Raw genomic sequence first — 16,954 nt, forward strand, 5'->3', positions numbered from 1 at the left:
ATGTTTTTATATGAAGCAACTGTCTAGCATCGTGTCAAACGCTTCTCATGTTTTTGCAATGTTTTTTCATGTGAAGCAACAGACCGTAGCACTGTGCCCAAGACAAATTTCCCCTCGGGGACAATAAAGTTTACTCTACTCTACTACTCTAAATGCAGAAGAAATGTAAGATATGCAACAAAAACAAAGGACAATAGTGAACTGGCAGGCATGCAGACTCGTTAAGTATGGCCGACTGAACTCACATGTTTTCCTCTCCTATGATGCAAACTGCTGAGAGGATTTTGACGATCTCTGTCATCATGTTGGTCTGTTTCGGGTCAATCGCACGTGCAAGCAGCAAAAGGCTCCGCTCGTCTCCCAGAATCCTTTGCAGTCCATACTGTAAGAAGTGGAAGGAAAAAGTTAGGAGAGAGGAAAAGTCCATTGGGTATAAATTAATGAGAGCATTTGCATTCATGGAGAACCTTCACTTTAAGTTAAAAAATGAATTACACAAAAAAATCACTATGTAAGTTATAGTTAGCCTTAATTCTCTTTAAAGAGGGACAATGGGGCCATGGGAAAAACGGAGACGATGATGAATTAATCCAATTCAGGACAGGACTATGGGGACAAATACTTATAGTCCTCCTCTCTCTACCTCTGAATGTCCCTGCAATGCATGCAATGGGTAGAGATGACCACATGGGGAGATTGAGTTAAAGGGTAGCAATATCAATAGTTCATCTATCCTTGAAATGTGCTACTTTTGAGAAATGAGTCAGGCCTGACCAAAAAAGAATAATTAAAAAAGATGGAAGACAGGAGGGCTGAAAATGGGAAATTAGCATTTTTTTTTTTTTACTATCCCATTACCCTACTTGTCAGATACTACATTCAAGCTAAGTTTAAAATTCTGGCTATGCAGATTTCAAGCAATCAGTCTTTTTTAAGATTGCACATGGTGCAAAAAAGATTGGGTTTATGGGCCCAGCCCTATTCCTACCTTTTCTGGTAATGATCACATCATAATGATCATGAATGTAATATTTCTGTGACAAAAGAAGCCCAGGCTCTTGTAAAGGTGCTCTCCTTCTGCACCATTTTGCAATGAATTGAGATTACAACACAGGACCACATTGAAATGATGTAATTTTACAATGGACTTACATGAACACATTGAATCAAGTACCACTGCCTGATTATCTACGGTACATGCCTCCTTCTCCACCAATTCATACAAACCTTATTGTTCATGAAGGCTTTCAAGCACTGGATTAGCTTGTGTTGGTTCCTTTTATCAATATTATCTTGTCTGGAAAAAAAAAAAGAAAATGAAAAAAAAAAGAAATTAGAAAAAATATAAGATATAATGATAATAATATGATGAAAATAATATAATGTACTTATATAATATAATATAATATAATATAATGATATAAGATATGGCCTTATCTCAGGAGATCACTCACTGTTTCTTGTCCAGCAGCCTCTCCAGTGCATCCAAAAGCAGGCTAAGACCCTCATGACCAAAGTTATTCACCCAGCTAGAGAGAGGGTCACAGACACAATAGATAACAGAGAAACACAATATTTGGTCAATATTCGCATTACTCAGTCGGCCTACTGTACAGCATGTGGACTCAAAGGATGCACAAACAACAAACCATTATTGTATTTGTCTTGTAAGGAAATCAGTCATTCGGACAAATATCACTGGCTGAACACCCACCAGGAGGAAATTGACTGCACTTACTCTAAGGATTTATTCCTCTTTTGTTTTTTACCCCTAATTGAGAGAGATGCAATTCAGAAGCTCTGATATCAAATGCTACCATTTGAAACAAATTTAAACAGTGCCCATTTACAAACAAATGAACACCCATTCATCTTAGAGAGTGTTCCTGTGGCCTAGCAGTTTGCATCCAGGCCCCCCGTGAGCTGCTATGTTCCTGTGCCAAAAGATTAAGCAATGCGAGAAAGATAACACTGTAATCGATAATGAATCGCGAGAGATAATTGGCTATAAACCGCAGCGTATCAGGAGAGAGCAAATGATCCAGTGCAGATGAGCCAGTTTGTCTGTGCCGAGAAGGGAAGGAGGCAAGCGGAGGGTGGAGGGACCGTCTGATCACCGCTAGATTATGTCATTAGCATTACTTGTTTTCAGCACCCTGCCTGTCAGCGGCGCAAAATACATGGGGCAATTTCTATTAACCAGCCACAAGTCAATGATTCATCTCGCTTTTTTTCCGACAGTGATTCAACACAATATTGCCATGTGTATTAAAGTCATTTGTATTGACTGGATAAGTCGGGGGAGACCCCTGATTAGAGATGAGATGCATTAGCCCAAGGCAACTGGTGATGCTGAGGTTGAGGTATTCCTCTTATCTATGATGAAGTTAGCAAGCATTACAACGCCCCCAACTACCATTACTCAAAATTCATTAGCAGACAAGTAGAGCCAATTTGCAACTTATTATCATTTACTGTGCAGGACAGTGATGATCAGCTTTGTTATGAAAACAAAACAGCATAATGTTGTACATTTATCACCGTATGTTTACAGTGGGTCTTCCAGCTGGAGCATTCGGCACTTTCCTTTCACAATTTGATTTGCGATGTCTCAATGCGCACAAACAACAGTTTCGAAAAGGAAACAAAAGAGTCAAAATTATGGCTGTCCGGATGGCACAGCAGTCTATTCTGTTGCCTACCAACACAGGGCTCGCTGGTTCGAATCTCCGTGTTACCTCCAGCTTGGACAGGCGTCCCTACATACACAATTGGCTGTGTCTGCAGGTGGGAAGTCGGATGTGGGTATGTGTCCTGGTCGCTGCACTAGTGCCTCCTCTGGTCGGTCGGGGTGCCTGTTTGGGAGGAAGGGGGACCTGGGGGAATAGCGTGATCCTCCCATGTGCTACGTCCCCCTGGCGAAACTCCTCACCTTCAGGTGAAAAGAAGCGGCTAGCGACTCCACATGTATCGGAGGAGACATGTGGTAGTCTGCAGGCCTCCCCGGATCAGCGGAGGGGGTGGAGCAGCGACCGGGACGGCTTGGAAGAGTGGGGTAATTGGCCAGATACAATTGGGGGGGGATCCCAGAAAAAGAGTCAACATTTTACAGATGACATTCTTTCTCAATATAACAACAGGATGTGGCAATTGTAAGAAAATACACGAAATAAAATAAATTCAAATGTTTTTGTTGATTACTATTTTTAAGTATTGCTTACTGTGATGATTTCTCTTACTGTGATAAACTTTGGCAGTGCACAGCTATAAAAGAGTTAAAAACTGCACCCCTCACGGCCTGAAAGTGCATTTTGTTGCCCACGGCAAGGAGACAGTAGTGCCATGGGAGGTTGAGAGACAACTGGCTTATTAAATTCACCCTGCTGTTTATGTATTTGCAATATGAAGGTGCTAAGAGCAAATGAGAGACTGGTGCAACAAACAGGATGGAGGCACTATGGTTGAGGGAGCACAATTCAGTAAATCCACAAATCTTTGTTTATGTTTCTCATCCATGACTGTAATGCCAGTCCTCTGAAAGTGGAAAACAGAACCAATATTTGCAGGCAGGTATTTCTATTATAGCACTGGTGGAACTTTTGCAGCATGAGATTCTTGGGAATACTGTGTGGCCTCACGCACTGTTTGTAAGAGAAACATCAACATGTTTGTGAGCGGCAAAGATAACAAAATGGTATTCACTGATGGATCATTTCCAGGAGGCTTTCAGCGACCATACAACCTTTTCTAAATTATTGTCCAGTTTCATATAATATGAGGAGGACCAGTTACTGGGCGTCCTGGTGGCGTGGCGGTCTAGTCCATTGCCTACCAATATGGGGATTGCCAGTTTGAATCCCTGTGTTACGTCTGGCTTGGTCGGGCCTCCCTAGAGACACAATTGGCCGTGTCTGCGGGTGGGAAGCCGGATGTGGGCTGCACTAGCGCCCCCTCTGGTCAGTCGGGGCGCCTGTTCAGGGGGGAGGGGGAACTGGGGGAATAGCGTGATCCTCTCACGTGCTATGTCCCCCTGACGAAACTCCTCACTGTCAGGTGAAAAGAAGCGGCTAGCGACTCCACATGTATCGGAGGAGGCATGTGGTAGTATGCAGCCCTCCCCGGATCAGCAGGGGGGGTGGAGCAGCGACCGGGATGGCTCAGAAGAGCGGGGTAATTTGCCAAAAATTCAATTTGGGAGAAAAAGGGGGGAGGAAAAAAAAAGGAGTACAAGTTATTTCACCTTCCATACTGATACCAAAATAGATCTAAATCAGGAATGATCATATACAAATGTATTGTCATTTAATTCATCTATAACATTTTAATATACATAGCTTCATAGCCTCCGAAACAAGTCAGCCAAATTTGCACTACTGAGGTAACACTTGAGCTTAAATCTGAATTTAAGGTGGCCATCTCCGCCGTCCACCAATCTAGTAATCTAGAGAATCAAAGATGCACGTGCAACAGATAGGATCCTGTTCTTATCAGCCTCTCCTTCAGAATGTGGGCATGCATCCAAAGATTTCATTAACTTGGGAAAGAATTTGTTCATGCAATATTGATGGCTATAATCCTCCAGTTAAGTACCACCAAATTGTGTTACTTTCCGCAATCATGTATATTCCTCAGGCAAAATGAAAAATTCATGGTCTGTCTTGGGAAGGCAATTTTTTTATGTGCATTATTTCTGCTGGTTTGACACAATTATGTTAAAGCAATGTTAAGTGCTATGAAATAAATATATTTTGTTTTGCATGGGGTAGTTCAAAAGTGTGAAAACATAAGCAATATGTTGGTGTTGTTCACAATGCTGATAAGCAGTGTGAACCTATCTGTCAGTGTTCACATTTGAATATCTCAGTCATAAAAAAAGAAAAGAAAAAAGTAAAAGAAGCTTTTCTTTGAATTCAGCATTGCCGAATTTTTTTCCACAGCAAGATGAAGATTTCTACCACTAAGAAGCCTGTCAGTCTGTCTATCACATGGCACATTGGATGTAGTGAGTATGAAGCTTTGTACATATGTATGAACATCTAAACTGCTTTGAGAAAACTTGTAATAGACAACATTCATTAATCAGAAAATCAACTAATCAATCCAAAATCCACTCCGCCTTTGTGTAACCCAATTTGTTTTGATAATGTAATTCAAGGTGCTTTAGAATTAATAAAATTAACACGCTTGTACAAAATACATCATAATAGTACATCAATGGCCATATTACTGACAGTGTTTATATTAATAGAACATTTGATTCTTTGCAAATCCCTCTATTGACAAGAATGTACGCAGGCTTTTTACCAGCGTGTTCAGGGCACAAACACAGCCAGGTGTGGCATCCTTGGTGCAAAGCAGGGTTTCACCACTGCACCTTGCTCAAAGGTGCACTAACAGTTATACAGCAATGCCTAGGACAGAAAATGAGACATGTAGACTAAGAATGTGGGGGAAAAAAATTACAGCGCTGAGTTAATCAAATTTTTTGCAGACACGCTTGGCACAGGAAATGTCAGCACAGCATGAAAAGAGTTCTGTGCATTACCAGCGACGGTAACTGACTCACTCGAATCTTTCATCGCTGAGGCTTACATATTCTCAGTCTTTCTGTCTGACTGATCATTGATCCTGTGTTATCACAACTTGTGTGGACATGGTTTTCAGACCACAGACCTTTATTATTATTGCATGAGGGCTCCTTGAAGGCTCCTGTACGAAAGCATTCATTTCCTTAGTGTTTCATAAGCTAGTGATGTCACTGTCCCATTCATGTCATTGTTGACCCCTTCATTGTGACAGCATTCCACGTGGGACCAGCTACGACATTATGCTGTCAACATTTTGGCCTTGAACAAAGCTGCACAAATGGTAAATGGTAAACGAACTGTGTTTATATGAGAGGGAGGAAAGCAGAATGGTGAGGATAACAGGAGTAGAGGTGACGAAGGTGTATTTAAATACCTGGGATTGACTGTCCAAAGTAACGAGAAGTGCAGAAGAGAGGTGAAGAAAAGAGTGCAGGGAGGGTGGAGTGGGTGGAAAAGAGTGTCAGGGGTGATTTGCGACAGAAGGGTACCAGCAAGAGTTAAAGGGAAGGTTTACAAGATGGTTGTGAGACCAGCTATGTTATATGGTTTGGAGACAGTGGCACTGACGAAAAGACAGGAGGCGGAGCTGGAGCTGGCTTAGGTGAAGATGCTAAGATTTTCATTGGGAGTGACAAAGAAGGACAGGATTAGGAACGAGTATATTAGAGGGACAGCTCAGATTGGATGGTTTGGAGACAAAGCAAGAGAGGCAAGATTGAGATGGCTTGGACATGTGTGGAGGACAGATGCTGGGTACATTGGGAGAAGGATGCTGAATATGGAGCTGCCAGGGAAGAGGAAAAAAGGAAGGCCAAAGAGGAGGTTTATGGATGTGGTGAGAGGACATGCAGGTGGCTGGTGTGACAAAGGAAGATGCAGAGGACAGGAAGAGATGGAAATGGATGATCTGTTGTGGCGACCAATAATGGGATCAGCCGAAAGTAGTAGTAGCTTGTCTACCGACAACGCAAAGTGCCTCAGAGTGTATGCCTCACATTCACCCATTCACACACACACTTTCATACACTGATGGTGGAGGCTGCCATGCAAGGCACCAACCTGCTCATCAGCAACACTTAGGGCTTCAATGTCTTGCTCAAGGACACTTTGACATGTTCTCTGGAGGAGCCGGAGATTGAACCAGCAACCTTCGGAATACTAGACAACCCATTCTCTCTCCCATGCCATGCCACCGCATTTGCTTGGAGGTTCACCCTTTTAAATATGAAGCTGTGTTAATTAAAAATGCACTGAAATCACTGGAATAGAAAGTACATAATGCTAAAGTTGTTATCCTTAATTTCTTCAGTTTTGGTGGCATCACCTGGTGGGCACAATAGTATATTTTCGTAATGCAAAGTCCACCATTCTATTCAAAATTAACACGTGCAGGTCACTTTTTTTAACAGTCGCATATTTTTTTTTTTACACCAGCAAGATAATTTGGAAATTGTGTGCATGTTTTGGAGAAAGAACACAATGAGCAATGTCATCTGACACAGTAATAATGAGCCGCATATCAAGCCAAATCAAATATTCAATTAAATCTAATTCAACAAGGGGTGATGTTAAGCTTTGCGCATTTGAATGACTATTGCATTTGACATGCAAGTTCCTCCTTCTTCTTTTACATTCATGGCAGACTCGCGACATTTCCTGTGTGTGTGTTATTACATTTGAATGTCTAGTGGGCATGACAGACCCCGCTGGCATCAATGGAAATTTGCATATAGAGGGACAACTACAGAACAAAAGTACATTGAATGCCAGCAAAAAAAGGTATCAAATACGTCATTTTCAATATACAAAATTACTAATCAAATATTGAATTCACCTGAATAATGAATTAAGGATCTTTGCTGTTTAATACTACATTCCTAAAAAAAATAACCAAACTACCAAGCTAATCAGAACAATAGTCAAATCCAATCATGTTAGTTGATATCATTTTATCCGGTATATGTTTGTATCCAGCATTGCATTTCCCGGACTATAACTCGATGCTTTTTTTCCCTAAAGCTATGGACACAATGCAATTTGTGAAACGAATACGCTGCATTTCAAATACGGCCACTAGATGGCACTGTTTAATACTGTACCATGGTGATGCGCGGTTTGGATAGGTTCGGGTAAGCTTTTGTGAGTGTTTTGTGTGTGTGTGTGTGTGTGTGTGTGTGCGTGTGTGTGTGTGTGTGTGTTTGAGCGATAGAGAAAGAGAGAGACAGAGTTCACGTCTTTAATGATAGGTTACTTGTTTTGCTGCTATTCAGTAATAAAGAACACGGTTCGGAACAATTCGTCTGTCCATTTAGTAGCCTCGCCCAGACGCTATGAGGCTAAGATACAGCAGGCTATGCCTTGCAATCACTGTATTATGCAGGGCAAACAGCCCAAACTGAAATAGCGCAACACAGCTCACTTTACTAGCCTGGTCTAGTCTCGCGATACCAGACTATCGGCGATCTCCGCCTACCAATCTAGCTGAGCGAAGCGTTTAGAGACTGACTTGGCTAACTTTAGATTTTTGGGGGTCAGGTCGGGTTCAAGTAGTTAATTAACGCATATTTTAGCGGGTCGGGCGATGCAGATTGGCTTTCACAACGGGTCGGGTGGGTGCGGGTATTAAAAAACCCTGACCCGCGCATCATTTGTGTACCAACATATTGTAGCGAATTCGGGGGACAACGCAACCACAGGAACTGCCGCGGCCGGGAAGCGTACCCGTATCGCCCGTACCGCAGGAGACATCGCTAACCGCTCGACTAAAGGGCCAGACCCGCCAGCCAGCGGCCAGCGTATCTTCTTATCCATGCACGTTACAATATAAATGAGTTATACACCGCAGCGACTTGTGTGTTTTTTTTCCTCGTAAAAACACGTTTTTGCTGAGTGCAACGTGTACTCCTGTGCAACTTGTAGTCCAGGAAAAACGTGTAGTCCGGGAAATGTGTTTTCTTTCACGTACACAGAATCTAAAGCTGTCTATTCAGAGCCCCTTCACATTTTACAGCATCATATAGTATTGACAACGCGCTGACATATTAGCCTTCAGCATCCGTATGAGACACGCGATTAGGGTGTGATAACGACAACTCATTAATGTCTGTATGAGATCCAGCCGAGTTAACCACTACCTAGCCTTAATCCTAGCCTTGACCACTACCTAACTTGTATTTCATCAATATTCACATATTAAGGCAGAAGTTTAACATCTGAGTTTATGAAACACCCGCCGCGTCTCTACAGACAGTGAAGGGTACCTACCCTCTGTGTCAATGTAGAGTCGTTTTTCAACTGTGTCAATCTCGTCAACATATTGTAACGTGCACGGATAAGTAGACACGTTAGCCATTGGCTAACGGGTCGGACCCTTTAGTCGACTGGTTAACGTTGTCGCTTGCGGAGCGGGAGACACGGGTTCGCGGCCCGGCTGTGGCGACGGTTCCCTGGCTGCCCCCCAAATTCGCTACATTGGTGTCAGAAGTGGGATGGTTAGACCGTGAAGTCATTGGAAGCGCGTGCGCCCAGAGGCGTAAAGGAGCTGATATGCGCGCTTCCCGAAGGAGGAGGGAGGGGGGGGTAGTGTAACGCGCATGGATAAGTAGACACGTTAGCCCTTGGCCAACGGATCGGACCCTTTAGTCGACTGGTTAACGTTGTCGCTTGCGGAGCGGGAGACAAGGGTTCGCGTTCCGGCTGTGGCGACGGTGCCCAGACTACTCCCCGAATTCGCTACAATATGATGCCATGGGATGATAATGTGTTGCTATTTAACTGAGGACCTTCTAAAAAAAAGCTGTTTTTATAATCAAATATTGTCCAGGAACAATTCCTGTCTGAATGACCTTTGTAACTACTGCCCCTAATAGCAATAAAGGACAGCATGTTTTATTGCTTTGCTTGGTTTTTGATTGTTTGTTTAGGTCATGTTATATGGTGTGTAGCCCTACTGAGGATGAAATACAAAGCACAGGGGCGTGTGAGGGCTAACAGGGTGCATCATCTGTTTCAAGAGGGATGAAACAGACATTCCAGGATCAGCAGTAAGATGAAACAGAACTCATTTAGGAGTATTTTTCCAACACTGAATCAAAAAAAAAGTATTGTTTGTTTTTCTTGGAGCAGATCAAAATGGTTCATCTCAGTAACACTGCAGATAAGAATCTTGTTTCTAAGGTTTGCAATTTTGAAAAGACTTGTTGCAAGTCGGGAAACATTGATTTATCTGTCTTAGGCAAAGTAATTAACATATGTTTTCCAAGCATTTCCACTCAACAAAGTTGATGATGGCAAATGTCTTCAGATTCCCAGACATTGCAGTATGTTTGTGGCCCATGGCTAGTAGGTACATGCTGTACCAGATATGTAAAGCAAGCAAGGAAAAGGTCAAAAATGAAAAGCCAGAGGAATTATAATTACTATGTACTTGGTATTCCTTCTTTGAAAAGAGACATCAATAGCAACCAAACAGAAACAATGGGAGTCTGGAGCAGTCATTCCCAGGGACTGGGTCGGAGATTTTATTTGGGTTGCCAAATAAATTTGCAGAATTTCCTCCAGTCTTTTATTTAAGGTTTATATCTGCAGTACACCTTTGAGCCACATGAGAGAGCTTGTTGGTATTTCTACCACACTCACGGTTTCCACCAGAAATAGACCGAAGGCTGCACCCGGTATGTGCCTTGCGCTCTCCTCTTGTACACCGGACCAAAATGTAATGCTAAAAAGCAGGCAGGCCCACCTATCACATTAGCAGGTGTAAGTAAAATGCACGACTTGATATTAGGAGTGGGCCTAAAAAGATAATATTAAGGAAAAGTAAATAACACAAAATGGGCCTGATGACATTTGAGATGAAATAGACCTGATGGGGTTAACGAACTGATTGTTGACTGTTCAAATTGATTGATTGACCCATTTGGTAAAAATAGTTGCACTCAAACACAATTCTAATTGTTCTGACAGTAGGCATGAACATTTCAAAAAACTTTCAAGAAGAAACATGTTTTTGATAGTACTGAATGTCTGTATAGTTCTGATCGTACTTATGATTTTGAATCTAATGTGAAAGGTGAGTGTATATTTTCTTTGTTTTACTGATGAGAGGAAAAAACGAGAGCATGTTAACTCCACCTAAATGCACATATTTTGTCTCATTTGTAAAGTATTTAACATGTGTATATGTTTTCAATAACACGTGCATAAAACAAAGTTGTGATTTATCAAATGTATGTCTCTCAGACATGGCTGGTTTACCTATTGAAGATAATATAAGACGTTGCAGAAATGGCAGTAAAAATGGTCAGGGATGTTAATTTATGCAAAAATTCGCTCCCCTCACGATTTATAGATAAGGCCTATTGTGAACTGGGTCATGTTGGTTTGACATTTTTTAAAAGTGGGTCCCCAGAAAAAAAGTTTGGGAAACACTGATGTAGAGAAATCAAGAGCTGAAGATAGAATCCATTATCCATCCATTATCCGAACCACTTATCCTGCTCTCAGGGTCACGGGAACGCTGGGCCTACCCCAGAAGTCATTGGGCAGCAGGTGGGGAGACACCCTGGACAGGCCACCAGGCCAACACACACACACATACACATACACACGCACAGACGCACACACGTACACATTCATACCTAGGGGCAATTTAGTATGGCCGATTCACCTGACCTACATGTCTTTAGACTGTGGGAGGACACCAGAGCACCCGGAGGAAACCCATGCAGACATGGGGATAACATGCTAACTCCACACAGAGGATGATCCGGGATGACCCCCAAGGTTGGACTACCCCGGGAATCGAACCCAAATCCTTCTTGCTGTGAGGTGACCGTGAAGATAGAAGATAGAATTCAACACATAATTCCACATCCGTGATGGAATGATTATGTCCAAATATATTTTAGTGTTTATTTTAAGACCAATGCATTTTCACAACATGTTTGAATTAAATAAATATAAAGACCACTCTCTTTCCATTTTTAAATTTGGACAACCTGTGAATTGTCTTTACCCAGGTGGATTTAGTAGATTCTCCCCATCCTCTATTCATTAGTCAAGTCAAGTCAGGTCAAGTTTATTTATATAGCACATTTAAAACAACCACAGTTGAACCAAAGTGCTGCACAAGCTTAAAATACAATATAAAATAAGTAACACATATGAATATAAAAATACATGTAAAAGTAAAATAAAGGAATTAAAATATAAACAATAAAACAGAAGTTTAAAAGTATATTTCCATTACATATGGTCTAATAAAAAGCACAAGGCATCATACATTCTTAAATCCCAGTAAGGTACCCTCTCTATTTGTACATTCCTGTTCTTCATTATTATCAGTCCCCTTTATTATGCTTATACTACTTTTTGTACAGTGAATCAAATAAAAACCATTCCCAAATTCCTTATTTACCTGCCAACTTGGATACTTAAATACTCGGCTGTTAACAGATAGTTATGATTATTATTGATGAAAAGAACGAAGAGACAGAGCAGAATCAAAAAGGGGGTAATAGTCAATATGCATGTGTATGGATGATTCAAGACCGGACAATGCTGTATATTTCATTATAGTGCAATTCCGACTGATGTTGTACAGCAGTGCACCAGGGTAGGGTGTGTGTGTGTGTGTGTGCGTGTGTGTGTGTGTGTGTGTGTGGGTGTGTTTGTGTGTGTGTCGGGGTGGGGAAGTGGGGTTAATGCACACCCTGAGGACAATATTCTCGGTGCACCCAGCGAAAGTGACTGCTGGTATACCTCCAGCAACAGGGAGGTGAGATGAGTGCCACTAAAAAGGAACACATGGCACCTGTAATGGCTTGTGATGTTCTGCGGGATGCCAGAACCTGGCAGCCCAGCTACAGAAATGAATGTTCCACTTCTCTGTTGGTGGAACTGTAGGTTCATTGGGCTCCCTTGATGTCATGTTTGTATTATCAACATGTGTGTGTGTGTGTGTGTGTGTGTGTGTGTGTGTGTGTGTGTGTGTGTGTGTGTGTGTGTGTGTGTGTGTGTGTGTGTGTGTGTACACGTGTGTAAGATTTTGTATTAATATGCATAGGAAGAGAGAGGGAAACAAAGTAAAAATTTGAGAATAAGAATGGAAGCCTGGAACAGGATTAAATCAGCCGTAGTGACTGGAGTCGGTTGACAGCTCACCATGCCCCCCAGACACTTCCAAATGACCCCCTGCGGAGCACAAAACACTCCAGATATTTCTAATTATCTCCTGAACAGCCTTAACTCATAGGGTGGAGAAAGACCAGAGAGGAACTGGGAGAGTGCAAACTGATAAGGCCGATTATTTGAGTAGCAGGATGTAAGGCTGTATGTGTTGCACTAGATCAGAGGAAGGATCACCTGGTTTGATACAATGCACAGTACTGAGTTTTCCAATCTCCTGCAGAGATGCCTGTGTTTCTTCTTGATATAACAGAATGAAACAGCAGTTCCAAAGTTGAGAAGAAGCTGTCTAAGGGATGTGCTGGACTGATACTTAGTAAAAATGACCATTCAGATTAGCATAAATGCAACCCCTGATGCCTTACTTCCACATATTAAAGCAACATTATGCAACTTTTTTTTTTACCTTAAAATAACAGCGTCAAAATCATTTTGATGGTACGCTGACTTGACTAGTACTTGACTGATTGGCTAGTACTCGTTGCCTTTGTTGGTCGGGTTGGTTGGTCGTATGAGGAGTGAGATTGGTTAGAGTAAGAATATTAGGGTAGGGAAGTCCGGGTAGCGTAGTGGTCTATTCCATTGCCTAGCAACACGGAATTGCCGGTTTTGAATCCCCGTGTTACCTCCAGCTTAGTCGGGTGTCCCTACAAACACAATTGGCCGTGGCTGCGGGTGGGAAGCCGGATGTGGGTATGTGCCCTGGTTGCTGCATTGGCGCCTCCTCTGGTTGGCCGGGGCGCCTGTTCCGGGGGGAGGGGGAACCAGGGGAAAAGCGTGATCCTCCCATGCGCTACGTCCCGCTGGAGAAACTCCTCACTGTCAGGTGAAAAGAAGCAGCTGGCAACTCCACATGTATCGGAGGAGGCATGTGGTAGTCTGCAGCCCTCCCCGCCTCGGCAGAGGGGGTGGAGCAGCAATGGGGACCAGGATGGCTCGGAAGAGTGGGTTAATTAGCCAGATACAATTGGGGAGACAAAAGGGGGAGAATTAAAAAAAAAAAAGAACATCAGGGTAAGCCAATCAGAGGCAGAGTAGGGAGGAGGGTCATGCCTTCACTATGCAAGGAGAAAAAAAAAATCGCTCACAGGAGATCGTACCCGCTCAACCCAAGTTACAAAGTGCAAGGGGCGCGGAGTGGGAATGAACGAGGCGCCATTATTCCTATTACAAGTCAGTGTACCATCAAAATGATTTTGAAGCTGTTATTTTAATGTAAATAAAAAGCTGCATAATGTTGCTTTAAGGGTGTAACATGTTGTTATTGACTTGAACTGTTTTTATTGAGTATAAAAATCACTGCATTCCACTGACATGTTTTAAAGTACCCATCATGAGTAATTAGTCCCAGCAGTGTCATGTCTTTGTTGTACAGAATGACATTTAGGCCGTGGGATTTCTAGTAGAACCATTTTTATTTTTACGTTTGACCGGCTTTCTAGTAGCTTTCTATCTATTAGAACTGCTTTCTTTAAATGGTTGCATTTAAATTGTGCACTCCAGAACGGGATAACTGACGTACTTTTTACATTAACAGGTTGCAAGTGTTTTCCATCAAAACAGTTACAGGTCATGAGTTAATACCAGGTTTAAATGTGTGTCATGTTGACTGTTACTTACAAATAGAAGACAACCCACATTAACGAGCCTGTTGATTAAATGAAATCTGATTACCATGGATCAACTTTGGGATTAATTTGTATCTGTACACAGAACACAATCTCTTTGTCTTGCTGGAACCGGTGCTCCGAGTGAGTCACGGACAAGGACTTGGGAGGCATATGGGTGTCTACAGTCCTATGACGTACCATCCTATGAGATAAATAAATAAATAAAAATAAGTGGGTCAGGTCATGTGGGCTTATCTGTGATGACCCAAATACCAGCAAAACAGAAGTAACTCTAAAAGTCATGCTCACACAGTTAAGCAGACTTAAATTTGGCACAACTTTTTGGCAGCGTCTAACTCTTAAATCCTAAGAATCTTGTCTGAACCCTGTGTACCATATTGAATAATTAGCATGAGGAATATTGGCCTGAATGAGATGCAATGCATGGCACTCACCAAAATGCAGTATCAGCTGTTTTTAACAGTTCAGCAGGAAAATGAAATTAAGAACAAAAAGGTGGCAATGACAAGGTTGTTCCGTGAATTGTGCGATATTAAAATGACAGCTCTCCATGTACCTACGCATGATAATTTTCAGCTAAATCAATATGGAATTCGAATCACATGTTTCTGCATTATATATGTCTCGCTCCGGGGCCCTCACAGAAGCGGCTAGCTTTGAGGTTAACAGATGGTGTCATAAAATGAAATGGTTGTCGGCCTTAAAATATACCCAGCCACGGAGGACATTCATGTCTCCAAAATCGCTTTTACTGCCTCTGAGGGAAAGTCAACTATGAAGTCAGTCACATGAGGGATGGATGCTGGTTAACTTTTTCTCTTCTGAGAAAAAAAAAAAAAACACTGGAAAGACCTACAGTATGTTATAATGCTATAAACCTACAACCCTAACCCTTTCACTAAAAATTTAACATTTAAAAAAAGCTTCTGGGTGAAACAGGATTAGTGGTGAATGAATCCATTTAAACATTTTGCACATTTGTTATATATACATCCATCCGTTATCCAAACCGCTTATCCTACTCATGCTGGAGCCTATCCCAGCAGTCATTGGGCGGCAGGCGGGGAGACATCCTGGACAGGTCGCCAGGCTATCACCGGGCTGACACATTTACACCTAGGGACAATTAGTGTGGCTGATTCACCTGACCTACATGTCTTTGGACTGTGGGAGGAAACCGGAGCAAACCCACGCAGACACGGGGAGAACATGCAAACTCCACACAGGACACCCCGGGATGACACCCAAGGTTGGACTACCCGGAGCTCGAACTCAGGACCTTGCTGTGAGGCAACCGCGCTAACCACTGCACCGCGGTGCTGGCACATTTGTTATATATGCAAATAAAAATGAACAGATCAAACTAGATAGGGAGCTTATCTGAGACAAGCATTTTTGTCAATTTAGAGGAATCCCAGTAAAGCATAGCACCCCAGGCCGATCAATCTCCATATACATTATACAAAATTATGAAAATAGGAATAACAAACATTTCTGTCTTAATTGCTTGTCCCAGACACGAGGGCCTGTCCAGGGTGCCTCCCTGCCTGCCGCCCAATGACTGCTGGGATAGGCTCCAGCATCCCCACGACCCTGAGAGCAGGATAAGCGGTTTGGATAATGGATGAATGGGTGGATGCGTGTCCCAAGTGACAGAAGACAGAAAGCTGATCTGAGGCCCAAAAGGTAGCTGAAGATTGTTTGTATTAACACAAGGAATCTACAGTGGACAGTCCCATAGTGCAGCATGAAAGGAAAGAAGAAGAAAAGAGGATACGTATATTTCTCTCGTATATCTGGATACGTATTTTTATCTCTCTTATTTCGTTCTGGACTTGATCAGCATAGTGGGCAATCAAACAACCGCTTTTTCACAAACTTTTTTTCTTTTTTTTCCCCCCACTTCTTTGTTCATAGTCACCATATTTTCAAGTCTGGGAAATGATCTGTAACTGTAATACCCTGCTTAAGTCAGTGTCTAAGAAACTTGGTATTTCTGTACTCATACTTCCTTTATGAGTTTGTCATCTTTGTATACAGGGGAAAAAAAGCAACAAAAAAAAACCCTCGGAGGCCTTCTCTGTGGCTTCCACTAAGGACACCAGGTTTTACAATGTCATATTTCACATTTTCAGGTTGACGTGAAATCTGATTTAGCTGTGCAAAGTACCATGCAGGATCACAGCGTGAATACAGAAGATCAATTATGGATGATTCACCGAGACAGGCGGCGATTTCCACATCAGAACCGACAGAGTTGAAACAGTTTCCCATCACTATAAAGAATCTCTAGCCGACAGGGCTGGCACCTCACTGTCTTCCTAAAGTCTCTCTCAAGCATCATTCATCAAGCCGTGTTGACTCCTCATTACATTAGCACTCCGAAAGCCAGGCCCTTCAAGGTCCAGGGTAGTCTCTCTCGCCCAGCACTATCCACACTTTGTGCTTGTGCCAGGCAAGACCTCTGGCCCGAGCTGTCACTCAGCACGAACCAAAGGGAGCAGAAATATCCAGTGAGATGCTCAGATGTTTGTACTTGGTTTAGCT

General features: G+C 42.5%; 1 protein-coding gene across 5 annotated transcripts in view; it reads right to left on the minus strand.

Moving 5' to 3' along the window:
* Nucleotides 1-16,954, minus strand: part of diaph2 (diaphanous-related formin 2) — a 621,385-nt gene that overhangs the window by 455,777 nt on the left and 148,654 nt on the right. For all 5 annotated transcript variants that reach the window (XM_056275993.1, XM_056275983.1, XM_056276006.1 and 2 more), the window contains 3 exons: nucleotides 1,455-1,529; nucleotides 1,228-1,297; nucleotides 246-382 (listed from right to left, as the gene is read on the minus strand). In XM_056275993.1, the coding sequence (XP_056131968.1) occupies nucleotides 246-382; nucleotides 1,228-1,297; nucleotides 1,455-1,529 (282 nt within the window). The remainder of the gene's footprint in view (nucleotides 1-245; nucleotides 383-1,227; nucleotides 1,298-1,454; nucleotides 1,530-16,954) is intronic.

The sequence above is a fragment of the Lampris incognitus genome, chromosome 1 (assembly GCF_029633865.1).
Source record: "Lampris incognitus isolate fLamInc1 chromosome 1, fLamInc1.hap2, whole genome shotgun sequence".
NCBI lineage: Eukaryota > Metazoa > Chordata > Actinopteri > Lampriformes > Lampridae > Lampris > Lampris incognitus.